At 33.8% G+C, this 19,216-nt stretch overlaps 1 protein-coding gene across 2 annotated transcripts in view; it reads left to right on the forward strand.

Moving 5' to 3' along the window:
* The window catches only part of XPR1 (xenotropic and polytropic retrovirus receptor 1), a 217,494-nt gene that overhangs the window by 185,365 nt on the left and 12,913 nt on the right, over positions 1-19,216 (forward strand). For both annotated transcript variants that reach the window (XM_055084191.1, XM_055084192.1), the window contains exons 12-13: positions 12,313-12,479; positions 15,660-15,799. In XM_055084191.1, coding sequence (XP_054940166.1) covers positions 12,313-12,479; positions 15,660-15,799 — 307 coding nt within the window. The remainder of the gene's footprint in view (positions 1-12,312; positions 12,480-15,659; positions 15,800-19,216) is intronic.

Genomic DNA, 19,216 nt, shown 5'->3' on the forward strand with positions numbered 1-19,216 from the left:
AGTAGTGGGATTGCTGGGTCGTATGGTAGTTCTATTTTTAGTTTTTTAAGGAACCTCCATACAGTTCTCCATAGTGGCTGTATCAATTTACATTCCTACCAACAGTGCAAGAGGGTGCCCTTTTCTCCACACCCTCTCCAGCATTTATTGTTTGTAGATTTTTTGATGATGGCCATTCTGACTGGAGTGAGGTGATACCTCATTGTAGTTTTGATTTGCATTTCTGTAATGATTAGTGATGTTGAACATTCTTTCATATGTTTGTTGGCAATCTGTATATCTTTGAGGAAATGTCTATTTAGGTCTTCTGCCCATTTTTGGATTGGGTTGTTTTTTGTTTTTGTTTTTGTTTTGTGGTACGTGGGCCTCTCACTGTTGTGGCCTCTCCTGTTGCGGAGCACAGGCTCCGACGTGCAGGCTTAGCGGCCATGGCTCACGGGCCTAGCCACTCCGCGGCATGTGGGATCTTCCCGGACCGGGGCACGAACCTGTGTCCCCTGCATCAGCAGGTGGACTCTCAACCACTGTGCCACCAGGGAAGCCCTGTTTGTTTTTTTGATATTGAGTTGTTTGTAAATTTTGGAGATTAATCCTTTGTCAGTTGCTTCATTTGCAAATGTTTTCTCCCATTCTGAGCGTTGTCTTTTCGTCTTGTTTATGGTTTCCTTTGCTGTGCAAAAGCTTTTAAGTTTCATTATGTCCCATTTGTTTATTTTAGTTTTTATTTCCATTTCTCTAGGAGGTGGGTCAAAAAGGATCTTGCTGTGTTAAATCTTACACAATCTTATTTCCATTTTTAATTGGCTATAATTTTAGCTTGTGTCTGTGGCTTAATTTTTTTCAGTTTAACTAAGAAAAAAGTTTCTACCCTTATGAATGTAGTACCTGAAGCTTTTTTTACAGCTTCATAAAGTAAGCACTTGAAACGGTGTCAAAAACTTTTAGGATCCTTGTATTTCTTTGTAAAATAATTTTGGTCAATAGCATTCCATTTAGTTAAAGAAATGACACTGTGTCTTTTTGCAGGAGAGGAGGCAAAAACACATAATTTTATCCATTCCAGAATTATTATTATTTAGTTATATTACTAAAGGAGTGAGAAAGGGCAGAAGTCAATCTTTAATAAAAATCACTGAAGAGATCATTTTGTTATTGAAAATCCAGTAAATAAGGATCTATACAAATGATAAGTTGAATATAAGTACAATTTAGTAATTGAATTGCCTTGTTCATTACATCTGTCACATCTATTTTATTGAACAAACATTTACAAAATATCTGAAATGTGTCAGGCTGTGCTAGATGCTAGGCATGCATAGATGAACACCACATATCTTTTTTTTTTTTAATTGAAGTATAGTTGATTTACAATGTTTCATGTATACAGCATTGGATAATCCCATCATACGTTCCTTGTGATTATCCACATAGGCAATAGTGCCATCTGCAAAAAGGGACAGTTTTATTTCTTCCTTTCCAATCTCTGTGCCTTTTGCTTCTTTTCATTTTTTTTTTTCCTTTACCTTATTGCACTGGCTTGAGCTTCCAGTACTATGTTGAGTAATAATGGTAAGAGCAGATATCCTTGCCTTGTTTCTAATCTTAGGGGGGAAGCATTCAGTTTTTTACCATTAAGTATAATGAATAAAATTTCCTCACCTAATGCTGTAGGGTTTTTGTTGAGGAAGCTTTATCAAGTTGAAGAAGTTCCTCTCTATTCCTATTTTTTCTGAGAGATTTTGTTTTTAATCATGAATGAGTGTTGGATATTTTTCAGATGATCTACCTAGATCTTTTGATATGATCCCGTCATTTTTTCTCTAAGTTTAAACTCATTAAAATGGTGAATTACATCATTGAGTTTTGAATATCGAAATAGCGTAGCATATCTGGAATAAACCCCACTTGGTCATGGTGTATAATTCTTCTTATATGTTGCTGAATTCTATTTGCCGATATCTTGTTAAGTATTTTTGTGTCTGTGTTCATAAGGGATATTGGTCTGTACTTCTCTTTTTGTGTACTATCTTTGGTTTTGGCATAGGTGTAAAACTTATTTCATAAAATAAATAGAGATGTTTTGTTTCTTCTCCTAATTTGTGGACGTTTTCTTCTTTAACAGCTTGGTAGAATTCTCCAGTGAAACAATCTGGGCCTGGAGATATATTCTGGGGTAGTTTTTAAATGCAAATTCAGTTTCCTTATTAATTATAAGACTATTCAAATTATATATTTCATGTTCAGTGAGTTGTAATAGTCTTTGTTTTTTGAGGAATTTGGTCCTTGTCATCTAAGTTGTGAAGATTTATGGGTGTAGAGTTAAATATAGTATTCCCTTATTATCCTTTTGATGTCTTTAGAGTTGGTAGTGATAATCCCGTTTCATTCCTTATACTGGTAATTTGTGTTTTCTCTCTTTTCTCTTTTCTTTCTCAGCTATACTAGAGGTTTGTCATTTTATTGATCTTTTCAAGGAATCGGCTTTTTGTTTCATTGATTTTTTCCTCTATTTTTCATTTCAATTTCATTGATTTCTGTGTTTATCTTCATTATTTCCTTCCTTCTGCTTGCTTTGGATTTATTTTGCTTTTCTTTTTCTAGATTCTTGAGGTGGGTTCTTAGATTATTTATTTGATTTTTTTTCTCTTTTTCTAATGTATGCAATTGTATGTATAATTATATATATAATGCTATGCATTTTCCTCTCAGCACTGCTTTAGCCAAATCCCAAAATTTTGATATGTTACATTTTCATTTTCATTTAGTTCAGTGTATTCTTTAAATTTCCCTTGAGACTTTGTCTTTGATCCATGAATTATTTAGTAGTGTGTTGTTTAGTTTCCAAGTGTTTGAAGATTTTTCTGTTATTGAGTTTTTTTGGCCTATGTTGCTATATGTTCATTGGGCACTTGAAAAGAATGTATGTTCTGCTGTTGTAGGGTGGAGTGTTTATTAGATCCTATTAGTTAATGATGTTGTTGAATTCTATATTGTTGCTTATTTTCTGTCTACTTGTTCCATTAGTTGTTGAGAAGGAGAGTTGAAATCTCTATAATTGTGGACTTGTCTATTTTTCTTTTCAATTTTATCAGCTTTTGCTTCATGTATTTTGCTACTCTGGTTGTTTGATGTAGACACAGTGAGGATTGCTACATCTTCTTCATGGATTGACTCTAATGTACTTATATAATGCCCCTGTCTGTTTATACTAATTTTCTTTGCTCTGAAATCTACTTTATTTGATAGTAAAATAGCCACCCCTGCTTTCCTTTGATTATTGTTTACATGATGCATATCTTTCCATACTTTTACCTTCAATGTAGTTATATTATATTTGGAGTGAGTGCTTGTAGATAGGATGTAATTGGGTCATAGTTTTTAATCCCCTCTGCCAATCTCTTTTAAGTGATACATTTACACCATTGACATTTAATGTAATTATTGATATGTTAGAACTTAAATATAAGTATGCCATTTTCTTTTTTGGTCTTCTGCGCTCCCTGCTTTTTATTTCTCTGTATTTACTTGAATATTTTAAAATTCCATTTTGATTTATCTATAACATTTTTGAGTGTCTCTCTTTGTATAGGTTTTTTAGTAGTTCTCAGTATTACATTGTATATACATAACTTGTCACAGTGTCCTAGAGTCATCATTTTACCATTTTGAGTGACTTATAGAAACCTTACCTCCCTTTACATCTCTTTACCCTCCCCCATTTATAATGTAATGGTCTTAAATATTTCCTCCATACATTTAGCACCATATCAGACAGTGTTATAATTTTTGCTTCAGCTGTCAAGCAAACTTTGGAAAACTCAAGAGGAAAAGTACAGCCTATCATATTTACCCATATTTTTGCTTACTTGGTTCTTTCTTCCTTCTTGAAGTTCTAAGGTTCCTTCTTTTATTATTTTCTTTCTGTTTAGAGAATTCAACAATTCTTTCAGGGTAGATCTGCTAATATATTCTGTTAGTTTTCATTTATCTGAGAATGTCTTGATTTCCCCTTCATTTCCTGAAGGATATTGAGTATAAGAATTTGTATACATTGAGTATAAAAATCTGGGTTTATAGTTCTTTTTTTTCCAGCTCTTGATAAATTTTGTGCTACTTTCGTCTGGCCTTTCAGAAGATTTCTGATGAGAAATCCACTGTCAGTCATATTGTCTTAACCTTGGCCGTTAAGGTATTGGGTTTTTCTTGACTGCTTTCAAGGTTTTTATCTTTGTCTTTAGTTTTGAGAAGTTTAATTTTAATGTGTTTTGGCTTTAGATTTATTTTATTTGTGGTTTGCTCAACTTCTTGAATCTGTAGGTTTATGTCTCTTACCAAATTTGAGGAGTTGTTGGCCATTATTTCTGTAAGACATTTTCAGCCCCTCCCTATTCTTTCCTTCTCTGCTCCCATGTCACAAATGTTAGATCATTTTTATGGTTCCAGAGGTCGCTGAATCTCTTTTCTTTTCTTTCTTCTTCTTTTTCTTTTTTTAAATATATTTTCATTCCACTGTTCAGCTTTGTTAGTTTCTATTCTCCTGTTTTCCAGTTTGCAGACTATTTCCTCTGTCTTCTCTATTCTGCTGTTAACACCATTCACTGAGTTTTTTATTTTCGTTATTATATTTTTCAGTTCTAATATTTCCATGTGGTTTTTCTTTATGTCTTCTATTTCTTTGCTGAGACTTCCTATTTTTTCATTGTTTCAAGCATTTCATAATTGTTCATAAAAGCATTTTCATCAGATAATTCCAGCAGCTCTCATCTCATTTTTGGCATCTACTAATGGACTTTTTTCACTCAGTTTGAGATCTTCCTGGTTCTTGGTATGATTAGTGATTTTCAGTTGAAAGCTGGACATTTTGGGTATTATGGTATAAGACTTTGCAGATAGTCACACACATCTTTAGTTATCCTTTGGATTCAGAATGTTTCCTGCTTTCACATGGTAGCACTAGCTGCCAACTAACAGCTTTGGCAGCATCACCTTCTTTGTCACAAATACTAGTGTATTTGTGTGATTATTTGAATATTTTGTTCTGTTTTGTACATTTTTATTAAAATGAGTGGGAATTATATGTGATAGTACACTTCATTATTGAAAAGAAATGTCTCGAATTTAATACCATTAAAGCAAAGATGGAAATCATTAGGCATACTGAAAGCAGCAACGTTTAAACGTCATTGCCAACACTCATTCGATTTGAAGAGATTATCTGTGTTCTGTTGTAAGGAGTAAAAACGAAAAATATCTATAAGATGTTGGGAATAATGTCATTAAATATTATGTCTAAAAGACAAGGAAGATATAATAAGGGGTTTTATTTTCTTATTTTGAGTTCTCAGGAAACAAAATCCTCATATAACATGTACATCTGTTACTTGTCTTTTTCATATTCAGCTATATACAAGTTTTTAGGGACACATTGTATGTGTAGTCTGCCAGAAACCATGTTGCCTTCCCCAAGTATTTGTTGGAATGTAAGGCATTGTGCAGAAAGTTTTAAAATGAGTAAAACACAGTACTTGCCCTCAATTCAATTTGGCAAAAATTAATTGAGTTCCTGCTGTGTGGAGTGGAGTACATAGGCCTTGGAAAAATGCTGGCATGAGATCTTTCCCTAAAAGACATTACAATTTAATGGAAAATACAAACACATATACAGTTTACTCCATTGTAAAGTTAAATTCTTTTTAAAATGCTAGATAGGGTACAGTCTTATAGGAAAGAGAGAAAAAGTATGTGTATATCATAATAAAAGACAGTATAAGCACAAACAAAATGTTTTATAAAAAAATATCATAGGAAGGAGATATTACCCTCTTTCTAAACTTACATGTGTTAATTTGTCCTTTGCTAACTTTTATTATTAAATATTTGTCATCTCAGAAAAGGGTATTAACTTGAAAAGGGTTTTCATGATAACTCTCATTGCTTTTCTCAAAACCTCCAACTCAGTCTTTCCCTCTTTACTTTTACAGACTACCTTTGTCTCCTATACCCTGAAAAACTTGAACCTATCAGGAGTCATTTTCCTTCAGCTATCTTCTACCTATATACATACTTATTTAATCCACATCCATTCTCACCATATTTTTCCCAGACTTGGGAACAAGGTTTCCCACCTTCGTGCTCTGACCTCATTTCCTCCTGTCTCTTTCAGGATCTTGCTCTGGCAGTCACCCCTTTTTGTTCCTAAATCTTCAATCTCTTCGTCACTACTGGCCCCTTCCCTTCAACCTATATATATGCTCAACAGTCTCTCACCTTAAAAAGGCTTTCCTTATCTCAGTAAGCCACCTGGTCTAATCTCTTTCCTTTTCTCATTCCTGTATCTCAAAACAGTACTCTGCCTTTTCTCACTGTCTCTATTCTAATAGCCACAATGACTTTATATAATAATTTATTATATACATTAATTATACATTAAAATAACATTTTAGATATATTAGATTAACAAAATATATTATTAAAATTAATCTTACCTGTTTCTTTTTACCTTTTAAATTATGGTTACTAGAAAATGTAATATTATATATGTAAGTCTTCCTCCAGCTTTTCATGTAGCTGGCTCCTTCTCATTTCTCAGATATCAACTTAGAGACCTTCTCTGCCTGAACACTATTTAAAGGAATTCTGCCAGTCTCAATCATGTCACCATGTTCTGTTTTCTTTTCTTTTTGTAATTTATTTATTTATTTATTTTTGGCTGCACTGGGTCTTTGTTGCTGCTTGCATGCTTTCTCTAGTTGTGGCGAGCAGGGGCTACTCTTCATTGCGGTGTGCGGTGTCTTCTCTTGTTGTAGAGCACAGACTACAGGCACACAGGCTTCAGTAGTTGTGGCACATGGGTTCAATAGTTGTGGCTCACAGGCTCTAGAGCGCAGGCTCAGTAGTTGTGGTGCACAGGCTTAGCTGCTGTGCGGCATGTGGGATCTTCCCAGACCAGGGCTCGAACCCATGTCCCCTTCATTGGCAGGTGGATTCTTAACCACTACGCTACCAGGGAAGTCCCCATGTTCTCTTTCCTTCTTGGCACTTTTCACTGTCTGAAATTGTCTTGTTTACTTGTATATCTGATAATTGTTTACCCCAACTAAGTAGTAAGCTTCATTAAGGTAGGAAATTTGCCCATTGGTGAAGATTCACTACTGTGTACCTGGTGTCTAGAATAATATCTGGCATATAGTAAGTAGGTGTTCATTTGTTGAATGAATGGTTTCTATTCTTTGATATGGCTCTCTCTGCCTCACAAACCTGGTTAACTCAAGACTCTTAACTTTCAAGACTCAGCTCAAGTAGCACCCCTTCCAGGAAGCCTTTCCTGGCTGTTCCCGTCCTGAAAGCCTAACCTATTGTTGATTCCTCCTGTATGCACAGTTCCACAGTTGCACTTTCACATTGTGCTTTTGTTCATTTTACATCTCTCCTCTTTCACACTTAGTCCTTAATAGTTCTTCAGTACCTTTCTGTTCTCTAAAATATACCTGGTTACCTGGTAGACATTCAGCACATGTTTGTTGAATGTAGAAGTAAACAGATTTTTCTTTGCAGATGATCTTAAGTATTATAGCTATATAATAAATAACACAGCTTATAGTAGTAGACACTCAATAAGCATTTGTTGAATGAATAAATGAATTCCTGTGTACTTTTTATCATAAAAACAATATAGCAACATTAAACTCTTGTTTAAATCATTTATAAAATATCATCACCCTGATGGTAACTGTTTTCTTTAGCCCACTTGCTTCCTTTTTCTTTTAGTTTAATTATACAAATAAAACATGGATATGTATATATCACTGTAAAAACAAAATTCAAATAATACATAAATACGTAAAGTTAAAATGAATCCCTTTAATAATCTTACTTTCCTCATCAGGGATAGCTACCTCTGTATTTCTATAAACATAAAGTTATATACAGTCTGAAATAATAATATGTGTATACTTTTTAAATTCTGTTTTCCACATACCTTAGAAATATTTTTTATGTTACTTAATAGTTTTATGGAACTATTATTTCAAGTTGAGATGGACTTAGAGAAACAGTGCTGTCTAGTACAAAAAAAGTTCCTTGGTTAAAGATTCCTATTACTAGTTTCCTCATTTATCCTTAGGCCTAATGATTTCCATTTTTGTCTCAATCATTTTAAGATTATGAATTTTCTATAAGCACAGAGTTGGAAAGAGGCAGAGTCTGGATTCAAACCCAGATCTTGTGACTTCAAATCCAGTTATCTTTCCACTTACTGACTGTCTCACTGAACTTCAGCTTCCTTAACTGTAAAATGGGAATATAACGTCTGTCTTGCCTGTCCTAGGATAAATTGATAGCCAAACTCACTCATAACTCAGCTTACCTATATAGGTTTGGGCTTTGAAAACAGTGTCCCCTGTCTATTTTATTTGTTTCCTTATTTAATTTCAGATTAAAACCTGGTAAACGCTTATCAGAGTAGAAAGGTTTTGGTTGAAAGAAAACTGTTCACTTTGTTTTTACACAGTGCCACTTTTTCATATTTAAAATATCCTTCCTGAAATATGACTCACAATGATGTCCATATGTAATTTTTCTGGTTTTTCCTCTCAGCACTTTTCCCAACATATTATTTTGCTTTATCCTTCCTATGATGGTTAATGGGTACAAAACTCTAGGAAGCTTATTTTGTTTGTTTTAGATTCACTAGATACCAATTACCATACATTTGTGTGGTATTAATTATGCTTCTAACATGGCCGGTGTGTAATAGAAGCTTAGTGTAGAATACCAATGACTTGATTTTCTGTGATTCTGAACATTACTAAAGTGGGCTACCAGAGTTAGCCAACAGAGAATTAGATGTAATTGCTTGCCTAAAGTGATAATATCTTCCCGATACAACCTCTGAATACCAATGAAGGCAGATGATTTCAGGGAGAAGCACTCCTCATTTGGGAGATGGAAATGATCAAGTAGGGTAGTAATTTTAAAAAGACCAAAATGTAGCATATGTAGACCAGGTGCATGTTAATCATTGAAGAAGTTCATAAGGTAAAAATTACTTACTATAAAATATTCTGTTAAAATATATTTTTTTAAGTCAGTAAGTCCTTGTGTATGTTTCATAGCAATTTCATAGAAATAATATGGGCTTAGAGGAAGGCATTTTAGCCCATTGTCCCATTTTAAGAATTATATTCTGAGGATAGAACTTGTTTTAAAATCTAGAAGAAATAACAAAATTAGCACATTACTTTTAGTTTCATTATCAATTCCTTTTAGGTCTTTATCTCTGTGTTGATCTTGTTTTGAAAATACGACAAGAGTGAATTTTATTATGTTGCTAAATTTGCTTTATTCTTTGCAAACCTTAGTAGATGAGTTATGGAATTTTTTTGAATGCAACCATGATGCTAATTATTGAACAATACAACTCAGCTAGATTCTATATCTGTGTATAGAATGAAGTGAACAGGTATGTTAGAACACATCCAACTAAACCTAGATAATAAGTAAATATTTTGTTAGACCTTTTAAATGATAATTCATATGGCACAATGTTATAGTATAAATATTAACCCAATTTGCTCTTGATGAAGAAAAGTTTTGTGAAAATAGTTCAAACCTGAAAATATGTTTCTATCCAAGCTTGGCTGTTCATTAGAATCAATTGTGGACCATTTTTAAAACTTTTGTTTCTGTTCCCTACCACTGACTTTCCAGGAGAAGAAGGTGAACAGTGGTGTGCTGGTATATATTTAAAAACTAGCTCTCGGGTGGGAGTGGGGATGGGAGCACTGATTTGCAGTGTTTGCTGATTTCCATGGTGTAAATACGGACTGCTACCATAGCCAATTTCAAGCTGCTAAGATGATTAACATGGAATGTTGGAAAAAGATGTATAGTGTTTCCATTATATAGATACAATAAACATATATAACCTAAAAGAATAGGCCTTCCCTGGTGGTGCAGTGGTTGAGAGTCCGCCTGCCGGTGCAGGGCACACGGGTTCGTGCCCCGGTGCGGGAGGATCCCACATGCCGCAGAGCGGCTGGGCCCGTGAGCCATGGCCTCTGAGCCTGCGCGTCCGGAGCCTGTGCTCCGCAACGGGAGAGGCCACAACAGTGAGAGGCCCGCGTACCGCCAAAAAAAAAAAAAAAAAAGAATAAATAATATCAAAATTGAGTAAAGTAATTAGGAAGTGATGAATTTGAGTTTTCATTACCTTTATTTTTAATATAGATAATTATAAGTTTATGTAATTTAATTTTTAATAATGACTATGTTTAACAACCAGTTTGCAAAGTTTTTGAAAATTTGACAATTGGTTCATAAAGCTGGTACAGACTGATGCTAACACAACACTGGAGCTCAGAGATATCTGTATTTTTTTAACCAACTAAGTAATTCTGATGAAAGCATCCTGCCAACCCATTATTTTTCTGAAATACAGATCTAATCCTAAGGCCCAAGAAGGCATTCCACAGTCAGACCCAAAATGTCTTTTTCAGCTTCATTTCAAATCATACCCACTCCCTCACATCCTCTGTGTTTCACCCACACTAGACTTAGATTACTTGCAGCTTCTCAAAAATACCTTGCAGTTTCCCACCCTCATGGCTTTTCATTATCTTCCTTTAGCCTTGAATAGCCTTGCCTCATCTGCCTGACTTTTGCAACACTATTTATCCTTCTAGAAATAACTCAAATGCTGCTTCCTCTTATTTCCTACTGCTGGAAACAGTCCCATTCTCCTTGATGTTCTCATAGTCCTTTGTTTATTTTATTTTGAGCTCAAATTTATCATCAATAACAAATGGCTGTTTCAACTTACTAGATTATAAATGTCTAAAGGGTGCCTTTGAATAATACTGTACTTAACACTTTACTATCTAAAAATGATTAGTAAGCACTTGTTTGTTTGTTTGGCCGCACTGCATGGCTTGAGGGATCTTAGTTCCCCGACCAGAGATTGAACCCCCGGGCCCCAGCAGTGAAAGCACCAAGTTCTAACCACTGGACCACCAGGAAATTCCCAGTACTTGTTTACATTAATAGGAAGGATAATGGATAATGCACGATACATCCTTTACTTTCTAAGCCTTTGGGAAACTAACCACAATTTAAACTTTTTTTGAATTAGATGACACCTTTTTTTCCTGATGATTGAGGACCATATTAGTAGTAGTTATATACCTATATCCTACACCCAGAGAATACAAAGAACATCACGATGACTTTCAAACTTGTCATAGAAAAGTTTCATAGAGAATATACAGAGCACTTGAGAGTGAAAAAGACTAGGTTGTGTAACTACCTTTGCAAATTATTTTTATTATTCTGATTTAGTGCACTTTATAGTGTTCTCAGCATAAAGCCCAAAGTTACATTATAGTGTTCCCAGCATAAAGTCACATTAAGTCTTCGTATCATTAAATAACATCCAAAGGAAGCAAACATATCATTCTTTGCTTTGTGATTTGAGAGAAATTTGCTTTCATACATGTTCTTAAGGATACATTCCTCATCAATCTGTTGCTTTCTGGAATTTTACCTAGAATTAAAATTATCTGATTGCTTTCACAATAAGTATTAAGATCTACATATATGAAGGAAATGTTGTTCTAAAGTAAAAACAATCCAAGAATTTCTTAAAGCAAATGCAGCACATTCCTTGTTACTGGTGTTTCATAAATTTTTTCATCTTTGACCCTAAGCTGCCACCTGATGGCAAAAACTAAAATGACAACTTTTGTAATATTCAAAACCTCTATTGCAGTTATTTGAAATTTTATGTTTTCAGCATAAAGCCTCTAAACTCTAAATGCACATTTGTACAAATTTTGTGTATTTGGTGAATGTTTGATAATTATTTGAACTTCAGAAGAATCAGATTTATTATTTAACTTTTGTTAGACAGTGATCCTACTAAGGAGATTTCTTTTAAAATCTTATTTCCTTTATGGAGCTGGAGAAAGAATCTAAAACCAACTAATTTTATTTTATTTATTTATTTATTTATTTTTTTATTATTATTATTTTTTTTGTGTGTGGTATGCGGGCCTCCCTCTGCTGTGGCCTCTCCCGTCGTGGAGCACAGGCTCCGGACGCGCAGGCTCAGCGGCCATGGCTCACGGGCCCAGCCGCTCCGCGGCATGTGGGATCCTCCCAGACCGGGGCGCGAACCCGGTTCCCCTGCATCGGCAGGCGGACGCACAACCACCGCGCCACCAGGGAAGCCCCAACCAACTAATTTTAAATTAGTTTTATTTAATGACGAATTTTACCTGAATCTAGTAATTTTCTCTTTCCCTTTGCTTTCTTCAGAACGAGGTCACTCAGACACCATAGTGTTCTTTTACCTGTGGATCGTCTTTTGTATCATCAGTTCCTGTTACACCCTCATCTGGGATCTGAAGATGGACTGGGGTCTTTTTGATAAGAATGCAGGAGAAAACACTTTCCTCCGGGAAGAGATTGTATACCCCCAAAAAGTATGTACAAAGAGTCCTTGGGTTTATTTTAAAAAGAAAAACAAAACAACAACTCAGGTGTACCTATTACAATATATACCCAATCCCAACCTAATTTAATTAGAGAAAATACTTACCAAAAAATACTAATCCATTCAGTGAGAAAAAATGTATCAGATGTTTACTATATGCTAGACGCTATAGGAAATAAAAACAAAGTAAAATTCTGGTTCTCAAGGAGGCCTTAATCTATATTCTAAACAGATAAGTAAACAGATTGCAATACAATATGATAAAGGCTAGAATAGAGGAATAAATAACTTACTATCATTTATGATTTATTTTGACCATGCAATTCCTTCCGTCTCAAATGCCCTCTTTTCCCATTGTTTACCTTGCAAACTCTTGTTCCTTCTTTTTAAGTCAGTTTTTTACTTTCTCTAAGAAGCCTTTCTTATTTCTTCAAGCATAATTAGCCATTCGTACTAATCCCATTTTACCCTATACAAACTTCCATTATGGCAGTCGTCACACTGTATTTTAATTACCTGTTTAGGTATCTATATCCCTCACTATCCAGCATAGTCTCTGGCATACAGGGACTTAATGTTTGTGGAATGAATGAATAAATACTTGACTGAATGAGCAGCGCTATGAAAGCTCGAAGGAAAGGGGAGTGCCTGACTTTGCTTGGGTGCATCAAGAAGACTTCTCTTTTCATTTATTTCAGTCAGTTTTCCTAAAGTTCCAATTTGATCCAAAAATATATAGATAATTATGTGGGAATTATTTTAGCATCTTATTTATATATATATATGAATGAAAGGATGAGAGAGGCTGAGTTAAAAAGTCAAAAGGCCAAGAGTATCTTTACTCAGATATTGAAAGAGATTAAACAATGAACTGGGAATCCTTATAAGTGAATTCTAATCCCAGCTTTCTCACTAACTAGCTGTATAACTTCAGGCAACCAGACTACAGTGTATTCTTTTCTATAAGGTAGGGTGTTATACTAGATTCTCTTGATCCTTTCCCAATCCTAAAATTCTGTGATGTGGAGGAGATTATAAATTGGGTCACTAATACTTTATACTGTGTCAGAATGTCACCAGTACCTCAAAATTGCACTTTGAAAATACATGAATGTGTAGTATTTAATTGGTGATTAGGGAAGGCTGTTTTCAAGTGTGAGGATTAAAAATAAATGATAGGGGAGTGAATATGAAGAATAGTATATTAGGATAACTTTGTATAAACAAATGAAGGCAGAAAAGGAGATGTTTACTGACAGAGATTTTTTTTTTTTAACATAAGCTGTAGCAATCCCAATGTGTGAATTTAGAATATATGACCAAGATACTAGATATATCTTTATAAGTCTCATTTGAAAAGAAAATCAAAAAAAGTAATAGTAAGCACAAGTCAGACAGCAGACATGCATTCAAGTAAAGATGGCCTTTTGTGTTCACCAAATGTATGTGCCTTATTGCTCTTTGAACTGTTCTTGCCTTACTGAGAGAGATAATACATTTATTTCTTATTACAATGGTTGCTTTGATGAACTGTTTATATCTTTATATAAATATTCGTTCCTCCGTTTAAATAGTTCTAACTTTTTGATTTCTATGTAATAATACTAATTAATAGAATCAGTTTTTCTGTTATTATATATTTTCATGACCCTAGAAAATAAAGTATATGCTTTTGTACATTATGCTTTGCAAATGTATAAGAAAAATGTTCTAGGGGATCACCGTACCCCTTTCAATTTTAAAAAGGCAAATATTGGAATAAAATTTATTCTTCTTAAAAAGGGAAGAAGCTATTTGCTGAGTCCAGTGGTACTTCATTTAAAAATTAATAGCTATATGTACCTTAAAATCAGTTCCTCGGCATTAACAACGCATACTATTGAGCACCATACCCAGGTCCAGGAAGCATTTTTGTTATCTCCATATTAAAACTTAACTTTTCTGCGTCTCTTGACCTCAAGTTAAGTGTATTCCTCCCAAAAGACCTTCAATTTTTGGCAACATCAGCTCCCACATCAGTGAAATGTAGATCCACTTGACTGGCTCTTAAAGACACATGAAATTGCAGCTCTTCACTGAGAGGCCTAATAATGAGTTCACTGCATGTGGATTTATCCAAAAATTACATTATCGCTCTGTTGGATGGATGGGGGAGGGAACAGGGAGATACGTTAATGTGTTAAAAATCTTCATAAAATTCATCATAGTAAGCAGTAGATAATGTCTAAAATTGATTAATCAAGGTATAGCAATATACACACATTATTTAGAAATGTGGACGATAAATAATAGAAGAAATAGCTACAAATTTTGAAAATGTTTGTCTCTAGAGAATGGGACAAGAAGGGGACTGCTATTTCTTTTGTTTAATAGGCTTCTGACATGACTAGTATTCCTTTGTTAATTTTTTTTAAATAAAATAAGTGCTATGGCTTAATACATATCAGTTCTAGTTCCCATAAGATGTCATAACCTTTAAATACATATTTTTAAAGAGCTAGATATCCAGAGATTAATAGTGAGAAAATCCATGAATTACAATTCTGGTCTATTGGCAGTTTGTTTACTTCAGACTTTTGTGTAGGTAAGTGTGGACTCTCAAATACTGGGTACTAGTATCTGGACAGATTATTTGACTGCTGTCTTCCTCATGTGAAAATGGAACATTCCTTAAATTTAACCGTGTATGTGAAATCCAAGCTTAATTTTATTTACTGACATCAAAAAGCAAGGCAAAATTTTTTCAGATGGAGGGTAAGGCAATTTGAGAATAAAAGTGCAAATAACAGAGAATAAATCTGCTAATATTTTCTGATATTAACTATTGAGTCATTAGTGTATCACATACATATTAGAGTATAATTTCAATCAGATCAAGGATTTCATCTGGTTTGTATTTCTGGGGTCTAGAAGAGAGCCTGGTATACAATATGGGAATGAAGTTTATTTGTTAAATGATTACTGAAATTCAGTAAAACAATATTTAAAAATTCATTTTAAATATTGTACCATTTAAGAAAAAAAACTAAATTGGTGAAATCTTTCTAAAATATAAAACTCTTTAACCTGTGCTTGTCAGTAGGATATGTGACTCTTGTTACTGTGCTAGGTGTGCTTATTTGTAAGAAACATGATGGTAAGTGTACTCAATTTGCTTATTATTCCTCAGGCCTATTATTACTGTGCCATCATAGAGGATGTGATCCTGCGCTTTGCTTGGACTATCCAAATCTCAATTACCTCCATGACTTTGTTGCCTCATTCTGGGGACATCATTGCTACTGTCTTGGCTCCCCTTGAGGTTTTCCGGTAAGCAAACTACTGAAAAGTTTATCAAAGATTCTTCTTACCTAAAAAGTTGCTCAATACTTATAAATCAGAATTTATTAAAACTTATACTTGAAAAGCTTAAATTTTCCAACTTTTCTCAGACTTCTCATCAGCCTCAGAGTTGGAAAATCCTGGTTGAAGGACTAAGAGATTAATTCTTACAAAGTTAAAGTAACTGCTGCTGATGACTTAGAAGCTTTTTTAGAATTGGGCTCCATTTGAACATCCAAATGGCTAATGAACATACGAAAAGGTTCTTAACATGCTTAGTCACCAGGGAAATACAAATTAAACCTACATTTGAGATACAGCTACTCACCTATGAGGGCTAAAATGAAAAATACAGACATACCAAGTATTGATGAGGATGTAAAACAATGGGAACAATTAGAATTCTCATACACTGCAGGTAGGAGGAAACTAGTACAACAGCCACTTTGGAAAACTCTTTGTATCTACCAAAGCTGTGCATGAATACCTGGGTATATAGTAAACAGGAGTGCTAACCTAAGGCCACCAAGACCCACATACAAGAATGTTCACAATAATACTATTTATAACAGACCAAAATGGAGACTACCCAAGTGCCCAGCAATATAGAGTGGACAGATAAATTGTGGTACTTGCATACATGCAAATCTATCCAGTAATGAGAACAAAAGACTAAATAACAACATGAATGAATCTCACAAAGCAAAATATTGAGCAAAAGAAGTTAGACACAAGAGTATGTCCCTGTATGATTCCAAATTTATAAAGTTCAAAAGCAGGCTAAACTCATCTATGGTATTAGAAGTCAAAATAGTATTTGCCCTTGTGGGACAGTGACTGGAAGTGGCACCAGGAGAATCTCCTTGGGTGGGGGGGTGGAGTAATGTTCTGTTTTTTGATCTGTGTGCTGGTTACATGATGGGTTCACTTTGTTAAAATTCATCATGCTGTGCCCATCAGATTTGCTCACTTCTCTGAATGTGTGTTATACTTAATAAAAGGTTTTTAAATCAAAAAAAGAAAGGAAAGAAAGAATTGGTCTCCATTGGAAGGGTCATGAGTGGAAATAAGGAGGTAAAAAGTCTTAGAACAGGAATTAGAATTAAAATCTTTTGAGAATCATTTTTTGCAATTTAGCGGTCTGGGTTATTCAGCGCAACCTTCTCAGTGGAAACAATAAAAATACCAGATAAAATGTTTTCTTAATCTTCCTAAAAACATTAGTGATCTGACAAAATAGCCCAAATGCTAAGTGAAGGCAGATATCCCAGGATAAGCAGAACACTAAAGCCAATTTTGCACTAAAGGAATTTGCCAGACCTAGAGACTTTGAGATTCATTTGTGATAGCCAATTCAAATTTGTATGCATCTAATAACATAGCTTGAAAATATGTAAAGCAAAAGTTGACACTGCTAAAAAGTAAAAGTAGATAAATTTACAACTTTAGAGAAGGATTTTAACATACTTTTCTCAGTAATAAACAAGTAGTCAATTAACCAACTTGACCTAATTGACATATTTAGAGGACTGCATACAACAAGTACTAAATACAAATGCTACACATGGAACATTTACCAAAATTAACCATATTCTGGGCTGTAAAGGAAGTCTTAACAAACTTCAGAGGAGTAAAATCACAAAAAGATATCTGAAAATTCGCAAATGTTTAGAAATTAAGCATCACATGTATAAATAACCCATGGTTGAAGTTGAAATTGCAATGAAAATTTTAAAATATTTTGAATAGAATGAAATTGAAAATGTAACAAAAGAAAAGGTGAAATATAGCTAAAGCCATGCTTAGAGGGAAATGTATAGCCTTTTAGAAAAGTATACAGCTCGATTTTAGAAAAAAGATTTAAATAGCAAATCAAACCTCAAAAAAAGTAGAAGGAAGAAAATATAAAGAACAGCAATCAATGGAATAGAAAACAGACATATAATAGAGAAAATTAACAAAGCTAATTAGTTCTTTTAAAAGACTAATAAAATTGTTAAAATGTCTAAATAGTACTGATCGAGGAAGAAAGGAAAGAAGGCACAAATTACAAATATCAAAAATCCTAAAGGTGTTTTTTAAAAGAGCATGACAATATTATGAGCAATTGTGTGCCAATAAATTTAGAAATTTAAGTGAAGTGAACAAATTCCTCAAAACACAATTTACCAGAACCAATAAAGAGGAAATAAAAAATCTGATAGGTTTATATGTAGTAAAGAAAATAAATCCATATTAAAATTCTTCCTACAAAGAAAACTGCAGGGAATTCTTCCACATATATGAGGAGGAAATATTATCAGTTTTACACAAAACTCTAAGGGAAATGAGACAATGAAAGGAACACTTCCCAGTTCATTTTGTGCAGCCAGTATGACTTTGATGTCTGAACCTACAAGGATATTTCTCATGTCCAGGGATGCAAAAATCCTAAACAAAATATTGGGTAATTAATCCAACAATATATAAAAAGGATAATACATCACAACCAAGTTAGGTTCATTCCCAGAATGTAAGATGTAATATTCAAAACTCATTTAACATTTAAAAATCAATCTGTGTAACTCACCACATTAATGAATGAAGGGGAAAACAACCCTCAACAAATATAGAAAGTGCCATTGAGAAAAGTCAGTACCTGTTTATGAAAAAAATAAACACTGCAAAAAAAATAAACAAGATCATATTTAATGGTAAAACACTGTAAGTTCTCCCTTGAGATCAGGAATGAGATAAGTATGCATGCTGTCACCACTTCTATATAACATCATACTGCAAGTATAGCTAGTGCAATGAGGAGAGAAAAAGTATAAGGATTAGAAAGGAAGAAATAAAACTATGATCATTCATTGGTGACATGACTGTATATGCAGAAAATTCAAAAGAATTTACAAATAAGCTATTAGAATGAATATATAAGGTTGACATAAATTAATGTTCTAAAAAAGTCACGAACAACTAGAAAATGAAATTTTAAAAAATATACCATTTTGAATAGCCCTGGAATGTATCAGATACCTAAAGGAATAAATTTAATGAAAGATGTATGTATGTGAAAATTGACAAGCCAGTTCTAGAATTTATATGGTAACAGTAAGGATCAAGAATATCCAAGACTATCCTGAAAAGAACGAAGTAAAGGACTTATACTCTCAAATATCAAAACCTATTATATAACTACCATAATTAAGACAGTGTCTGACGAGACAAAGAAGAGACAGATAGGCCACTGCAGTAGAATAGGGAGTCCAGAAACAGATCCACACATTCATTGACACTACCTGATTTATGACAAAGGTGGCTGTATAACAGTGGAAAAAAAAAGGTTCTTTAATAAATGATATTGAGTCAACTGGATATCCATATGGGGGAAAAAATAAATCTCAACTTCCACTGCATAATGTA

Source organism: Physeter macrocephalus, chromosome 4 (genome assembly GCF_002837175.3).
Source record: "Physeter macrocephalus isolate SW-GA chromosome 4, ASM283717v5, whole genome shotgun sequence".
In the NCBI taxonomy this organism is placed as follows: Eukaryota; Metazoa; Chordata; class Mammalia; order Artiodactyla; family Physeteridae; genus Physeter; species Physeter macrocephalus.